Source organism: Tamandua tetradactyla, chromosome X (genome assembly GCF_023851605.1).
Source record: "Tamandua tetradactyla isolate mTamTet1 chromosome X, mTamTet1.pri, whole genome shotgun sequence".
Lineage (NCBI taxonomy): Eukaryota > Metazoa > Chordata > Mammalia > Pilosa > Myrmecophagidae > Tamandua > Tamandua tetradactyla.
Window position 1 is genome coordinate 130,765,892 of NC_135353.1, and position 17,832 is coordinate 130,783,723.

At 42.5% G+C, this 17,832-nt stretch overlaps 1 protein-coding gene across 1 annotated transcript in view; it reads right to left on the bottom strand.

The window, feature by feature from the left end:
- Positions 1-454: 454 nt before the first annotated feature.
- Positions 455-17,832, bottom strand: part of NYX (nyctalopin) — a 35,162-nt gene continuing 17,784 nt past the window's right edge. The window contains exon 5 of the mRNA XM_077147026.1: positions 455-1,857. Coding sequence (XP_077003141.1) covers positions 455-1,857 — 1,403 coding nt within the window. The remainder of the gene's footprint in view (positions 1,858-17,832) is intronic.

A 17,832-nucleotide genomic window follows, 5' to 3' on the forward strand; every position in this document is an offset into this window, starting at 1 on the left:
GAAAACAAAAGGATTAGGTTAAAGGGTTGCCCTGCCAGGAGAATTTGAACCATTCTTAGTACTTTGTCAAGGGAAACTTACGCATTGCAGGCACTGTTGCCAGGAAGACTGCCGGGTGGGGGTAGTGGGGGGAGCGGCTTCCAATTCCTAGCCTTCCACCTGCAGGTCCCTGTTCATTTTTGCTTCTCTTTTCCAACTGATGCCCCGATGAAAAGTACAGAAATCCATACCCTTCCCTCTATCACCTCCCCCCCCCATAGCATATCCCAGGGTTGTCCTCTTCTTGGGGCCATCTGTGGATGCAAACTGGTCCTTCCACCCTCCACTGGCATCCTCATCGCCTGCCCCCATCCTGTCCCCTCTACCTCCACCACAAATGCCTACAAGCCCAATTAACCAAACTTTCTGCAGCTGGCCAAAGCAATTTGGGCTGCTCCAGTGTGGCAGGGTCAGTCTATCTGCTGGCCGAACACATGTGCAGGGCCAGGCTGAGCAGATGACAAAAGCCGAGGTGGAATGCGGTCGTGAAGTCCATACCTCCCACGCCATGGGAGGAGAGGCTGTCAGACAGTGAGGTGTTGGCCGGACTCCAGGTGGTGTTGGCTGCCTCCTCCACTGGGGCCCTCGGGGCCAGCAGCTTGGAAAGGAGGCTGCTGAACCTGCTCACGGTAGTGGCTGCTGGCTCTGGGGACGGGCCTGGACTGGGCACCGTGAGGTTCCGCTCCTCGGGGTCCAAACACAGCCCATCAGGAGAGCGTCCAAAGCCCACCTGGCTGAGATCCAGGCCAGCCACGGATCCTGGAGAGGCGCACGGCACATCGGCGACGCGTCCGAAGCTCTCCATCCAGTCCCGCAACCACTCCAGGCTGCAGTCGCAGCGCCACGGGTTCCGGAAGAGGAACAGGCGGCCTAGGAAGTAGCTGGGCTGGAAGGCGGCCCAGGCGAGCATGGCGAGGTGGTTGCCGTTGAGGTGCAGCGCGAGGAGGCCCGAGAGGTTCTGGAAGGCCCCCTCCTCCACAAAGGCGATGCGGTTGCGGTCCAGGTAGAGCAGCTCCAGGTGCTCCAGGTCAGCGAACCAGGCGCGCTCTACGCGGCCCAGCGCGTTACCGCCCAGGTTGAGCGTGCGCAGGCGGCGCAGGCCGCGGAACGCATTGGCGGGCAGCGCTCCCAGCAGGTTATCGTTGAGTAACAGGTGCTCCAGGGCTTCGCAGTCACGGAAGGCGCCGTCATGCACCGCGCGGACGCGGTTGGCCTGTAAACTGAGCGCGCGCAGTCGCCGCAGGCCCTGCAGCGAGCTGGAGGCCACGGCCTCGATGCGTCCGCGCTCCAGGTGCGCGTACGTCAGGTTGGCCAGCCCGCGCAGGGCGCCGGGCACGCGACGGAACAGGTTGTCGAAGGCGGCCAGCTCACGCAGGGCGGGTAGCTCGGCCAGCAGGCGCTCGGGCACGCTGAAGAGGCGGCACGCGGCCAGATCCAGGCGGCGCAGGCGGTTGAGCGCCGCAAATGTGCGCGCGTGCAGGTAACGGAGGTCGCCGTTGTGCGCCAGGCACAACTCGGCCAGGCGCGGTAGGCCTTTGAAGGCGCCGGGTGTGATGAAAGACAGGTTGTTGTGGCGCAGCGACAGGCGGCGCAGCGACGGCAGCGTGCCAAAGGCCCGCTCGCCCAGGAAGCGCAGGCCATTCCGGTCCAGGTCGATGGAGGCTGCCTCGCACGGGAACTCGGCCGGCACCCGCAGGAGGCCCGCGCGGTCGCAACGCACCGAGCAGCCGCGCTCGGTGCTGCTGCAGGCGCAGGAAGCCGGGCAGGTGCGCTCGCAGGCCCCCGTGGTCCGGGCACCGGGCAGGCTGAGGACCACCGCTGGCAGGCAAGGCAGGGAGGCGTGAGAGGAGAAAAGACAAAAGCGGAGCAACTGTCAGCCAAAGGGGCGCCCCAGGTAAAATGCTACCTGCGCACCTGGCAGGGAGGCGTGGCGCTCACCCAAGTGGCCCCAATGCGTCTTTCCAATCTTAACTGTTCTCATAAATCCTGCATGTCTCAGTTCTCCAAATGGCCTCTTCCCATATGCGGGACCTTAATTTGGTTTCTCCACCTAAAAAGCCCCCCACCCCTTTGCTTTGCGGTTATCTTAAGCGACAAAACCCAGTCCCAGTCCTGGCATCTGAACCCCTTCTAAACTCTCTCCTGCCTCTTTTCATCACTTGTGTTCTAGAAAGAGGGTAGAGCATTTGTTGTTTGTATGGATGGGGTATCTTGAGGGCATCAATGGGGCTTACACTCGAGTCCTCTGCTGTAAAATACACGACATATGTGGCTAAGTCGAATAGATGTGCTGTAAGAGCTGCTCTAGTCCCTTCTACAATCAGAAATACACTCTTGAAAACCCCCATCGAGGAAATTACTGGAGAAGGGAGAATTAGGGAGTGGGTAATAGAGAATGAACCTACAAAGAGCCATATCAATCCTTTTGTTTTCCTTTAACAGTCGCTAAAATTAAGCCATAAGGACAGCATACTAAAGAAACCGTCAGAGACCTTCTTACACATCTCAAAAGAATCATTGCCTCCTGTTAATTTTCATTCATTGACCCTTGCTGTCTAGAAACTTGTACTAGAAACATCATCATGGGAATGAAAGGTGCTTGTAATGTTCTGAGTATTTGAATGGAGGATGTCTTCCCCAGTAACCTCTTTTGTTGCTCAGATATGATATCTCTCTCTCTCTCTCTCTCTCTCTCTCTCTCTCTCTCTCTCTCTCTCTCTCTCGCCCTCGCTCCCTCTCCCCCTCCCCCTCCCCCCTCCCCTTCCCCTCCCTCTCTCCCCCTCCCCCTCCCCTCCCCCTCCCCTTCCCCTCCCTCTCTCCCCCTCCCCCTCCCCCTCCCCCCCCCATGTTAAAAACCTCCCTGTCAACATGGGATATGAGTTCCACGGATGATCCTGGCACAGTGCCTGCCTGACCAAATGGGGGGGAAGAACTGTAACAAAATAAGGTACTAGTGGCAGAGACAGTTCGAATAGAGTTGAGAGGCTATTTTGGAGACTACACTTATGCCCACTTCAACCGGATATTGCTGTTTACCATGGTTTGCCAAACCCTAAGCAAAACCATTCCTGCCAGTCCTAAAGAACACTTAGAGCTCTATGTGAGCATCTACAAAAGTTCCATGCAATATGATTACTTTCCAGAAACCTACAACCTCCAGATGGGTTCCTAGGAACCAGCCTCTCCAGAACGTCATTTAGTTCCATGCCCCATCCCATATTATTGACACCCCTTCCAACATGAAAAATAAATGGGCATAGCCCAAATACCTCTAATTTTGGGAGAAAAATCAAAGGAGATGGAAGAGTTGTGACAGAGAAGATAGATTTAACAAATGGGTATGACTGCTGAATCATTATATTGATATTTCTTTTAGTCTCAAGTGTCTTGGAGCAACTAGGAGGAAAAATTTAAAATTGTGGAACTGTAACCCATATTAAACTCTGAAATCTGTTCTATGACTACTTGTTACAATGTACTTTGAAATTTATTGCTGTTTTGTATATATGTTATATTTCACAATAGAAAAAAGAAAAAAAAATTTTTTTTTAAAGTCCCCAGTAGGCTTGCCATCTGTGACAAAACAGAATAGCATGTATGGTGGGAGCCAGAAATCCTAAAACCAATCTTGATGACCGAGATGACAGTTTACATTTTCTGGTCAGGAGCAGCTCACAGGTAAGTGTGTGCAATCTGAAATTCCTTCAGAAAAACAAAGGGTATGTAGACATAAACCCACTCACAGATTTATAATTTTCCCCTCCGCCCATCAGTATTCCCAAATTATTTGCAAGCATACCTGGCCTACCATTCAGTCCCTTCCACTGTGCATCAGTTACCCTGCCTTGCCTAACCAAGTCCTTGTGGGAATCTGAAAGTATGACCACACAAGGGAGTGTAGAATATGCTTGCTGCTGCCTCTGTAGGTTTACTGAGCTTCCAGTGTCTTTTCAGTCTGTTATGGAAAGTCCATGTTTTCTGAGCTACTGAGAAGGGGATTCAGCCTTTTCAGACTTAGCTAGAGAATACTCAGACCCTTGAGCAACCCTTCAGTTGGAAACTGTAGCAAACACAACATTCTGGGTTGAAGAGGCTTGATTTAGCTTTTCCCTCTCCATAAAAACGATGAGTTAGACACCAAGCTTCCAGCAAGATTCTTGACCCCAGTCCTGACTTGGCTGTGAACAGGGCTGCTGCTGGGCTGGAAAAACACTGTTAGGGAGTAAGGGTCAAGAATGTAACCTTAATTGCAGGCATAAACTGGACAGAAACCAAACCTTTTACTACCAACTCTTTCAACTGGGTCAAATAGAAGGCATCAGATTTCCTTACAAACAGTCTTTCATTCTATTCTCTTTTCTGTTCTAATTAAGAAAAGTGCACTATCAACTATATGACTCATATTTACATCCTACAATAGCTAACATCATTCCAGGCATACTAGAAGCTCAATAAACATTTGCAGAATTACATGGAAATAATGCCTTCCTCTGTAAGATTTATGCTGGAGGATGTTCTTTATTTTCAAAAAACCCTTTGTCAATGAATTCATGGGGTTATGACAGATAGGATACATCCAATTTGCTTGTATAATGCAAGAGATAAAAAATACAGCTGCCAATTGAAAAAAAAGAACATGTGCAAGAGGGGTGGGAAGGAAGTTTGCATTGTATATCCCTTTTTATCTTTTAAATTTCTAACCATGTGAATTTCTAACCAATTTCAAAAAATTGATTTTAAAAAATAAAAATAGTCAAAATGTGTTGTTACTATTAAAGAACTATTTTCAAGCCTCCAAAATGTTCATAGCCCTTAGAAACAATAAGTAATCAACTGGATTATTTAGTGAAATTTTAATTAAGTTGAATAAATTCTCAGACAACTGAACTCCAGGTTTGGTTTATCCACAATGAAGACTTAGTATACTTAGTGCACCAGAGCAGCAGGGGCACCCTCCCCCAATTTTTTTCTTCTAAAATAATGATGTATTAGGGTGAGTTCTGTTTGTAATAACGACAGAGCAATTTGCATTGGACTAACTAACATTCCTGATGATAGCTATTGTAAACTGTGGACAAAATATTTTTTTTTTAATGAAGGCACTGGGAAACAGCCCAAATGTCCATCAACATATGAGTGGTTGGTTAAACAAGCTGTGGAATATACACATGATGGAATGTTACGCAGCTGTAAGACAGAATAAAGTCATGAAGCATGCAACGACATGAACTTGAAGACGTTGTGCTCAGTGAAATTAGCCAGAAACAAAAGGACAAATCTGTATGGTCTCACTGATATGAACAAACATTAATGAATGAATTAGAGAAATTCAGTTAAAAACAGAGGTCATCAGGAGATAGAGATAGGGTAGAGATTGGGCAGTTGGTGCTGAAGGGATGCAGATTGTGCAACAGGACTGATTATAAGAATCCAGAAATGGATAGCACAATACTATCTGATGGTAGCACAATAATGTAAGTACACTGAATGAAGCTGAATGTGAGAATGATAGAGGTAGAAGGGCTGGGGGCACATATGAAACCAGAAGGAAAGACAGACAATAAAGACTAAGATGGTATAATTTAGGAATGCCTGAAGTGTACAATGATGGTGAGTAAATGTACAAATTAAAAAATGTTTTTCTGTTATAATAAAATGTAGGGAAATATCTTATAAATCTTATAATAGGAGGCAGTTTCCTAGACCTTACACCCAAAGCATGAGCATTGAAGAAAGAAAGAAAGAAATGGGAACTCCTCAAAATTAAACACTTTTGTGCATCAATGAACTTCGTTAAGAAAGTAAAAAGACAGCCTACACAATGGGAGACAGTGTTTGGAAATGACATATCAGATAAAGGTCTAGTATCAAGAATTTGTAAAGAGATTGTTCAACTCAACAACAAAAAGACAGATAACCCAATTGCAAAATGGGCAAAAGACTTGAACAGACACTCGTGAGAAGAGGAAATACAAATGACCACAAGGCATATGAAAAGAGGCTCAACTTCCCTGGCTATTAGAGAAATGCAAATCAAAACCACAATGAGACATCATCTCACACCCACCAGAAGGCCATTATCAATAAAACATAAAACGACAAGTGCTGGAGAGCATGTGGAGAAAGAGGCACACTTATCCACTGTTGGTGGGAATGTCAAATGGTACAACTGCTGTGGAAAGCAGTCTGGTGGTTCCTCAGGAAGCTAAGCATAGAATTGGCATATGGCCCGGCAATACCATTGCTAGGTATCTATTCAGAAGACGTAAGGGCAAGGACACAAAAGGACATTTGCACACCAATGTTTATAGCAGCATTATTTACCATTGCAAAGAGAGGGAAATGGCCAAAATGTCCATCAACAGACGAGTGGCTAAACCAGCTGTAGTATATACATACGATGGAATATTATTCAGCTGTAAGAGAATAAAGTTATGATGTATGTAACAACATGGATGGACCTTAAGGACTTTATGCTGAGTGATATTAGCCAGAAACAAAAGGACAAATAGTGTATGGCCTCACTGATATGAGCTGACATGAGGGAATAAACTCGAAGAATTTCATTGGTAACAGAGACCATCATGAGATAGAAATAGGGTAAGATATTGGGTAATTGGAGCTGAAGGAATACAGATTGTGCAACAGGACTGATTGTAAAAACTCAGAAATGGATAGCACAATATTACCTAACTGTAATACAATTATGTTAGAACACTGAATGAAGCTGCATGTGAGAATGATAGAGAGAGGAGGGCTGGGGACATAAATGAAATCAGAAAGAAAGATAGATGTTAAAGATCGAGATGGTATAATCTAGGAATGCCTAGAGTGTAAAATAATAGTGAAATGTACAATGTACAAATTTTAAAAATGTTTTTGCATGAGGAAGAACAAAGGAATGTCATTACTGCAGGGTGTTGAAAATAGATGGTAATTAATATTTTAAAACTTCAACTTCTGTGTAAGACTAAAGCAAAAAATGTTTATTTGGTACAAAATTTATATTTTGAGTAGTGCATTTCCTAATATAACTTTTATGGACAGGTTAATTGAACACCAAAAGTACATGGAACCTTGTGTAGGGCATGAAATTTTGTAGATTTGTCCAGTGTGATGTCCCAATAAATTCCAGAGTGATTTGAAGAGTGAATAAAGAAGTATTTGCAAAGTCCCCTTTGGGGAATGGTGAGAAAGGGGGAAAATTCAACTTCCCCAAGTGGAGAATTCTTGATATTCTCAGAAGCAATGGGGACAACGAAAGCAATAGGCTAAGTCACCAATCTTGGAGTCTGTTCATATGAAACTTAACCCCACAAAGGATAGGTCAAGCTTACTTACAGTTGGCCTAAGAGTCACCCCCAAGAGAACCTCTTTTGTTGCTCAGATGTGGCCTCTCTCTCCAGTCAACACAACAATCAAACTCACTGCCCTTCCCCTGGCTACATGGGACATGACTCCCAGGGGTGTGGACCTTCCTGGCAATGTGGGTCAGAAATCCTAGAATGAGCTGGGACTCAGCATCAAGGGATTGAGAAAACCTTCTCGACCAAAAGGGGCAAGAGTGAAATGAGACAAAGTGTCAATGGCTGAGAGATTTCAAACAAAGTTGAGAGGTTATCCTGGAGGTTATTCTTATGCATTAAATAGGTATCACCTTGTTAGTCAAGATGTAATGGAGAGGCTGGAGGGAACTGCCTGAAATGTAGAGCTGTGTTCCAGTGGCCATGTTTCTTGAAGATGATTGTATAATGATAGAGCTTTCACAGTGTGACTGTGTGATTGTGAAAACCTTGTGTCTGATGCTCCTTATCAACAGACGAGTAAAACATATGGAATAAAAATAAATAATAGGGGGAACAAATGTTAAAATAAATTTAGATTGAAATGCTAGTGATCAGTGCAGAGGAGGGGTAAGGCATATGGTATGTATGAATTTTTTTATGTTGTCTTATTTCTTTTTCTGAATTAATGCAAGTGTTCTTAGAAATGAGCATGATGATGAATATGCAACTATGTGATGATATTGTGAATTACTGATTATATATGTAGAATGGAATGATCATATGTTAAGAATGTTTGTGTTGTCATATTTTTTAAAAAATTAAAGAATTAGAAAAATTTGATAATAAAATAAGAAATGTTTTTTGCATGAGGGAAAACAAAGGAATGTCAGTATTGCAGGGTGTTGAAAATAGATGGTCATAGGAAGTTCTGGGAAGATGACAGAATAGGATAGACCTGCTCCAAGGAACACCTAGAGAAGGGACCAGGGGCGGGGGGCAGCTGAGACAGTAATTCCAGGGTGTAAGTGACCTGGGAGAGTCTTCTGCACCACATAGGGCAGCCCTGGTTGCAAAAGCTGAGGAACTGAGACGCAGAGAACCAGAGACCTTCTGGCTGATGCAAACAGCCTAATGTGGAAGCCCAGAGCCCTCAGGAGTGAATGAATGGGGAGACAGGGAATAGGAAGTAAGCCAAGCCACGTTCCTTGAACACGCTACCCTCACCAGCACAGCCCCACAGCCTATGACTCACCCCACACCCCACTCACCTGCACCCTGTCACCATCCCTTCCCTTCCTACACTTGAAGTGCCCCCTCCCTACCAACCCCTCAGGCACGTACCTACCCCACAACCCTATCCTAAGTGCACACACCTCTCTTACATAAGCACAGTCTTGTCACACCCCTCCTGAGCTCTTAACTCCCAGTCTCTGCCCACTGCAGGTTGTCGCCAGTGCATAAAGGCTGCAGGCACTTACCTCCATACCCAGGGTACACCGACCCTCAGCCCGTACAGTCGTACAACCCCACCCCACCCTCCCTGAGCTCTGCACCCGCAAACATAAGTTTAGGGCATTCCCAGTTCCACTCATGGACACAGCCCCCAGTCATGCCCCCCAGCTTTGGGAAAGTGCTGACCTCTGCAACCAGGCCACATCTGCCCCAGCCTACACAGGCACAGCACCGACCCACTGTCCTGGCTCTGAGCATGTGCACAAAGGGCCCCATGTCCTAGTCCAGCGCACATCAGGCCCCACCCCCCAGACCCCTGCAACTGCACAGCCACATCCTCTCCTCCCGCCCATGCTCATAGGCACCAGCACATCATCCCCAACCTGCGCCTATACCTGCATTGCAATGCATCACCGCACTGTTGTGCACTGCCCCATGCCCTGCATCCTGCTCCACATCCATCCCACAAATTCAAGACTTTAGACTACTGAAGGAAGTAAACTTCCAAAGTAAACCAATCAAGATATTTACATGTGCAAGGACAGCAGAAGATCACTAAACATATCATGATGCAGACAGATAAAGCCCAGCCTAAATTAAAACACCAGAGGAAGCACAGACATTGGAACAACCAGTCAAAGCTGTTCATATAACTCTACTAAATAAAATAAATGTGATGGCTAATGACATAAAGGAGATCAAAAAGACACTAGAAGAGCATAAAGAGGAATTTGAAAGAATAAATAGAAAAATAGCAGATATCACAGAGACTAAAGATGCTGCAGAGCAAGTAAAAAACATAGAGATGCACAACAGCAGATTTGAAGAGACAGAAGAAAGTATAAGTGAACTAGAGGGCAGGAAAACTGATTTTGAGCACTCAAAACAGCAAATGGCAAAAAAGATGGAAAAATTTGAATTGGATCTCAGGGAAGTGATGAACAAAACAAAGCACACAAATATAAAAATCATTAGTGTCCCAGAAGGAGAAGACAAGAGTAAAGGCCTAGGAAGACTAGTTAAGGATATAATGGGGGGAATTTTCCCAACCCTCATAAAGTATAGAAATATGCAAGTCAAAGAAGCTCAATGAACTGCAAATAGAATAAATCCAAGTAAGCCTTCCTTAAGACACAAACTAAGCAGTCTTTCAAATGCTGAAGAGAGGGCAGGCCACAGTGGCTCAACAGGCAGGGTTCTCGCCTGCCATGCTGGAGACCTGAGTTCAATTTCCAGTGCCTGCCGATGCAGAAAAAAAAATGCTGAAGAGAAGCAGAAAATCCTGAAAACAGCAAGAGAAAATCTACACATACAAGGGAAACCACATAAGACCGTATTCAGACTGCTCAACTGGCACTATGGAGGTGAGAAGGCAGGGGTATTATACATTCAAGATCCTCAAAGACAAAGACTTCCAGCCAAGAATTCTGTACCCAGCCAAATTGTCCTTCAAAACTGAGGGAGAGATTAAAATTTTCACAGACAAACAAATGCTGAAAGAATATGTCAACAAGAGACCAGCCGTACAAGAAATACTAAAGGGAGTTCTGACAGGTGAAAAAAAATACAGGAGAGGGAGGTCTGGAGGAGGGCAAAGAATTGAAGAGTACCAGTAGGAGTAACCTAAATGATAAAAAGAGAAAGAGGGAAAAGACTATATAGATCTGAGAAATAAAACCCAAAAGATAAGATGGGGGATTCAGGAAACACCTTTTCAGTAATAACTTTGAATGTTAATGGACTAAATTTACCAATTAAAAGATACAGATTGGTGGAATGGATTAAGAAATATAATCCAGCTATGTGCTGCTTACAAGAGGCTCATCTTAGACACATGATACAAATAGATTGAAAGTGAAAGGATGGAGAAAGTTCCACAAAAGTTGTAACCAAAAGAAAGCAGGAGTAGCTATACTAATATCAGACAAATAGACTTTAAATGTAAAGATATCATAAGAGACAAAGAAGGACACTATATATTAATAAAAGGGACAGTTCGCCAAAAAGAACTAGCAATCATAAATGTTCATTCTCTCAATCAAGGAGCTCCAAAGTACATGAGACAGACATTGGCAAAACTGAAGAGAGTGATGATGTTTCAACAATAATAATAGGAGACTTCAATACACCACTGTCCTCTATAGATAGGACAACTGGACAGAAGATCAGCAAGGAAATAGAGAAGCAAAATAACTTGATAAATGAATTAGACCTAACAGACATATATAGGTCATTAAACCCCAAAACACTAGGATATACATTCTTTTCTAGTGCTCATGGAACATTCAACAGGATAGATCATATGCTGGGGCACAAAACAGGTCTTTGTAAATTTAAAAACACTGAAATTATTCAAAGCACTTTCTCTAATCAGAAGGGAATGAAGCTGGATCTCAATAACCACCAAAAAACAAGCATTCACAAATATATGGAGATTAAATATACTCTTGAACAACCAGTGGGTCAAAGAAGAAATTGCTAGAGAAATCAGTAGCTATCTGGAGATGAGTGAAAATGAGAATACAACATATTAGAACTTATGGGATGTGGCAAAGGCTGTGCTGAGAGGGAAATTTATTGCCCTAAATGCCTATATTAAAAAACAAGAAAGGGCAAAAATCGAGGATACTGCTCACCTGGAGGAACTTGAGAAAGACAGCAAACTAATGCCAAGGCCAATAGAAGAACAGAAATAAGAAAGATTAAAGCAGAGTTAAATGAATGGAAGAACAAAAGAGCAGTAGAAAGAATCAATAAAACCAGAAGTTGGTTCTTTGAGAAAATCAATAAAATTGATGGACCACTAGCAAGACTGACAAAAGAAAAAAGAGAGAGGATGCAAATAAACAAAATCAGAAATGAGAAGGGGTGTGTTCCCACAGATCCTGAAGAAATAAAAGAAATCATAAGAGGATATTATGAACAACTATATGCTAACAAACTAGAGAATTTAGATGAAATGGACAAATTCCTGGAAACATACAAACAAGCTACACTGACTCATGAAGAAATAGAAGATCTCAACAAAGCAATCACAAGTAAAGAGATTCCATCAGCCATCAAAAATCTTCCTACAAAGAAAAGCTCAGGGCCAGATGGCTTCACAGGGGAATTTTATCAAACATTCCAAAAAGGGCTAACACCAATCCTGCTCAAACTTTTGTAAAAAATTGAGGAAAAAGGACAACTACCTAATTCATCTTATGAAGCTAATATCTTTTTATTTTTTTTTATTTTTTTTTATTTTTTTTATTTTTTTTCTGCATGGGCAGGCACCAGGAATTGAACCTGGGTCTCTGGCATGGCAGATGAGAACTCTGCCTGCTGAGCCACCATGGCCCGCCCACTAATATTTTAATACCAAAACTGGGTAAAGACACTATAAGAAAGGAAAACTACAGGCCAATCTCCCTAATGAATATAGATGCAAAAATTCTCAACAAAATACTAGCAAATTGAATCCAACAACATACTAAAAGAATTATACACCATGACCAAGTGAGGTTTATGCCAGTAATGCAAGGATGGTTCAACACAAGAAAATCAATTAATGTAATACAGCACATTAACAAATCAAAAGGGAAAAATCACATGATTATCTCAATTGATGCCGAAAAAACATTCAACAAAATTCAATATCCTTTTCTGATAAAAACACTTCAAAGGGTAAGAATTAAAGGTAACTTCCTCAATATGCTAAGGGGTACATATGAAAAACTGATAGCCAGCATTGTACTAAATGGAGAGAGACTGAAAGTTTTCTCCCTAAGATCAGGAATGAGACAAGGATGCCATGTGTCACCACTATTATTCAACAATGTACTAGAAGTTCTAGATAGAACAATCGGGCAGGACATAGAAATCAAAGGCATCCAAATTGGAGAGCAGAAAGTTAAACTTTCATTATTACAGATGACATGATGATACATGGAAAATCCTGAGAAATCTACAACAAAGTTACTTGAGCTAATAAACAAATTCAGCAAGGTGGCAGGATGTAAAATTAATGTGCAAAAATCAGTAACATTTCTATACACAAGCAATGGCCTAACTGAGGAGTCAGTTAAGGGAAAAAAAATCCATTCAAAATAGCAACCAAAAGAATCAAGTACTTACGAATGAACTTAACTAGGGACGTAAAGTACTTGTATACAGAAAACTGCATAACCTTGTTAAAAGAAATCAAAGCTCTAAATAGATGGAAAGACATCCCCTGCTTATGGATAGGAAGGCTAAATATAGTTAAGATGTCAATTCTACCCAAATACATCTACAGATTCAAGGCAGTACCAATCAAAATTCCAACAACCTACTTTGAAGACTTGGAAAAGCTAATTACCAAATTCATCTGGAATGGAAAGAGACCCTGAATAGCTAAAAGCATCCTAAAAAAAGAAAAACTAAGTGGAAGGATTAGCACTTCCTGTCTTTAAAACTTATTATAGAGCCACAGTGCTCAAAACAGCATGGTACTGGCACAAAGATAGAAGTATTGACCAATGGAACAGAATCAAGAGCACAGAAATAGATCACGAAATCTATGGTCAGCTGATTTTTTACAAAGCCCCCAAATCCACTAAACTGGGACAAAGTAGTCTTTTTAATAAATGGGAATGGGAGAACTGGATCTCAATAGCCAAAAGAATGAAAGAGGATGCCTACCTTATACCCCATACAAAAATTAACTCAAAGTGGATCAAACACCTATATATAAGAACTAGCACCATAAAGCTTCTAGAAGAAAATGTAGGGAAACATCTTCAAGACCTAGTAATAGGAGGTGGCTTCCTAAACTTTACACCCAAAGCACAAGCAATAAAAGAAAAAACAGATTCATGGGAATTCCTCAAAATCAAATGCTTCTGAACCTCAAAAGACTTTTTCAAAAAGGTGAAGACACAGCCAATTCAATGGCAGAAAATATTTGGAAATCACACATCAGACAAAGGTTTGATATCCTGTGTACATAAAGAAATCGTACAACTCAACAACAAAGAAACAAACAATACAATTATAAAATGGGCTAAAAATATGAATAGGCATTTTTCCAAAGAGCAAATGCAGATGGCTCAAAAGCACATGAAGAGATGCTCATTTTCATTAGCTATAAGGGAAGTGCAGATCAAGACTACAATGAGATACCAGCTCACACCTATAAGAATGGCTGCTACTAAACAAACAGGAAACTATAAATATTGGAGAGGATGTGGAGAAATTAGTATAGTTATGCATTGCTGATAGGAATGTATAATGGTATAGCCGCTATGGAAGACAGTTTGGCGATTCCTTAGGAAATTAAATATCGAGTTGCCCTATGACCCAGAAATAGCACTACTTGGTATATACCCAGAAGAGGTGAAAGCAGTGATACAAACAGACATTTGCACACTGCTGTTCATAGCAGCATTATTCACAATTGCCAAAAGATGTAAACAATCCAAATGCTCATCAACAGATGAGTGGATTTTTAAAATGTGGTTATATACATTCTATGGAATATTATGCAGTAGTAAGACAAAATGATGTCCTGAAGCACATGACAAGATGGATGAGCCTTGAGGACATAATGCTGAGTGAAATAAGCCAGACATAAAAGGATAGATACTGAATGACTCCATTTTTATGACCATGGTAAAGGTCAAATCAGAGGCTTATAATACAGAATATAGGGGACTTAGAGGTACATGTAAGCTTGAGATGGGTGAACGGTTAACTAGTGAGGTTGAGCTCAAAAGTAAGGGAATAGATGGAAGTGAAGGTGGTTTCTAGTGGGTCTATAAGTAATATTACCATATTGAAGGTGAGCAAGATTGAAAGGGGTTGTATAGACCTATGTGTCCCACTGATTAACACTAGAAATATGAATGGGTTCTGCAGGAACTGCTTCAAGGGTGTGATGGGGGTGTTTCAGTCCAGGGGGCGGGGGCGGGGGGGGTGATGCTGTTGCATGCTGTGGGCTGGTTTAGCAGAAAAACATCATCAGTACCACAGCAACAGCAGAGATAAATAATGGAGGAAAGGACAAGAGTTAACAGGAGGTTTAGAGTTCCTCTTGATGAGAGTGTGTTTATTGGTTATCTTTCTCCTGGGAACGATAAAATTATCTAAAATTGAGAATGTTGATGGACTGTGGACTTTGGACATTATACATGATGCCTAATGAATCAAGGTGGCTGAATGATGCACTGCCTGAGAAGGAGATTGGCAAACGATGGTGTATACATATGATCGAATATTGTGCTGCTACAAAAAGGAAAGAAGTTGCACGGCATGCAACAATGTGAATGAACCTATGTGATATTTGATGAGGCAAAATAAGCCAGAAACAAAAGAACAATTATTGTATGGTCTCCTTTAGAAAATGTTTATAAGAAAACAGGGGCCTAGATTGTAAGCTCTTATAGCAGACACATTTAGTCCAGAGTGGTAATTATTATTTCTGGATTTGGAGAGGCTGTTCTATATATCTATAACCTGGTATTTAGAGATAAGAACACAGATGATCAGGTCAGGATTAAAGTAATTCAGAATACAGGCTAAGGAAGACATTTTCTGTGTTTTAGAACCACACATACTCTTTGAGACCAAAGGAAGAAAGGTTTATTGTGTCCAGAACCTAAACTTTCTGTAGCACATAATCTAACTCAATGTGTCTGGATACCTCATTTGAAGAATGGAGACACAGGAAGCCCAGAATAAGAATGAGGGCCTTTAATCCTGTATAGTTTAATGTAATGCCTGGATACATCATAGAGTATATTAAGCAGATAATCAAAAGATATTGGCAAAGTCCCAAAGGGATGGGAAAAAATATATGGAACTATTAAACTTTACCATCAGGGAATCCCCTGATACTGTGTCAAACATTAGGGATACCCAAATCAATAGGCCAAGCCCTTGATCTTGAGGCTTGCTCTTGTTAAGCTTATATAGGTAGTAGAGAAGATTAGACTACCTATAGGTATGTCTAAGAGTTACTTCTGCGGGACCCCTTTTGTTGCTCAGATGTGGCCTCACTCTCTCTAAACCCATCTGCAAGTGACATAATTGCCCTCCCCCCTATGTGGGACAGGACATCCAGGGCTGAAGGTCTCCCTGGCAACATGTGAGTTGACTCCCAGGGATGAGTCTAGCCCTGGCACTGTGGGATCAACAATTCCATTCTGACCAAAAGGGGGAAAAGAAGTGTAATAATAAAGTATCAGTGAATGGCAGAACTGGATTTCAATAGTCAAAAGAATGAAAGAGGAACCATACCTTACACCCTATACAAAAAATTAATTCAAGATGGATCAAAGGCTTAAATATAAGAGCCACTACCATAAAACTTCTTGAAAAAAAATGTAAGGAAACATCTTCAAGCTCTAGTAATAGGAGGTAGTTTCTTAAACTTTACACTTAAAGTACAAGCTGTGAAAGAAAAAATAGGAAAATGGGAATTCAAGATCAAGAGTTTCGGCACCTCAAAGGACTTTGTTAAAAAGTTGAAGAAGAGTTTGTCCTCCAGAGCAGCTAGTAAATGGCCAGAAACAGTACAGAACAACTGCTGGGGCCACATCAGTGACCTGACACACAGTGTACATCAGTCTGGACAAGCTAGACCAGCTGTGATCCCACCCAGAATCGTGAGTCCCCTGAACTGCAGAGGCCAGTGCCCCTCCCCCACAGGATGGTTCCCAGAGGGGAAAGGAAAGAGACTTTAACAGCAAGGGGCTGAGTTCAACCAAGCTCCAATTGTGGAATTAATTAACAAATTCTGACTAATAAAAATAGCAATAGCTCAGCTAAACCACGAATAAAAGTTACTAGTTTCAGCCCCGGTGCAGAGGGGGCAGGGCTGATGGAAAAAAGAAAGAAACAGAGGTTTTTGGGATTGGACAGCACAAAATACTTGAAAAGGTCTGGTCTCTAAAACAAAAGAGGGGGCACATAGGACCTGGAGATACATAGAGCAACACACCAACTTAAGCTCTTGATTAACAAACCTGAGGAATGGGGGTCCTGCTCTGAAAAGGATTTTTTTTGCTTTGTTTCTCCTTGGATACAACTGCAAGGCTTCTCAGTTTCCAACTGCCCCAGGCAAGGGCAGAATTAAGCTTGTCTGAGAGACAAAGAGGTTGGTCAGGTGAAAGGAGGTAGTTCCCTGGAGGCTGTGCCTTCCCCAGGAGGGGGGTGGGGCCCAGCTCAGGTGGAATCCCTCCTCAAAGAATACAGACCCCAGGGACTGGAAAATTGAAACAATTAAAGCCAAGCTACAGCCTCTCCTCTGTCTTAACCACACCTCCAGCAGGGAGAGTCTGCTGAAGATAAAGGCATCGCATTATTTTATGCTGGTGTGACCCGCAGGCAGACAAGTGCCACATACTGGGCAAGATAGGAAAAACACAGAGTCTAAAGACTTCATAGGAAAGTCTTTCAACCTGCTGGGTCTCACCCTCAGGGAAAACTGATGCAGGTGACTCTTTCCTCCTGAGAGGAGGCCAGTCTGGTCTGGGAAAATCTGACTGGGGTCTATGATACCTAAGTAGACCCTCCAAAGGGGGGTGAGCACATACAGGCAGGACAAGAAACAAGAAAACAACAACTGAAAAATTCTGATCCATTAAACAAAACCTATGCTAGAGTCTGGAATAAGCTGCACTGAATGTCAAAGAAGAGATAGAGAAGAAAGCCATCCAGCAAGAAAATCCTAGGTAAAAGAGTGAAAACAATCTCCAAAATAAACTAATTGAGGAAATAAATGCCTAGACACCAGCAAAAAATAACGAATCATACTAGGAAAATTGAAGATATGGCCCAGTCAAAGGACAAACCAACAATTCAAATGAGATACAGGAGTTGAAACAATTAATTCAGGATGTTCAAATACATATGGAAAATCTCATCAAAAATAAAACCAATGAATTGAGGGAGGATATAAAGAAGGCAAGGGATGAACAAAAAGAAGAAATTGAAAGTCTGAAAAAACAAATCACAGAACTATGGGAATGAAAGGCACAATAGAAGAGATGAAAAAACAATGGAAACCTACAACATTAGAATTCTAGAGGCAGAA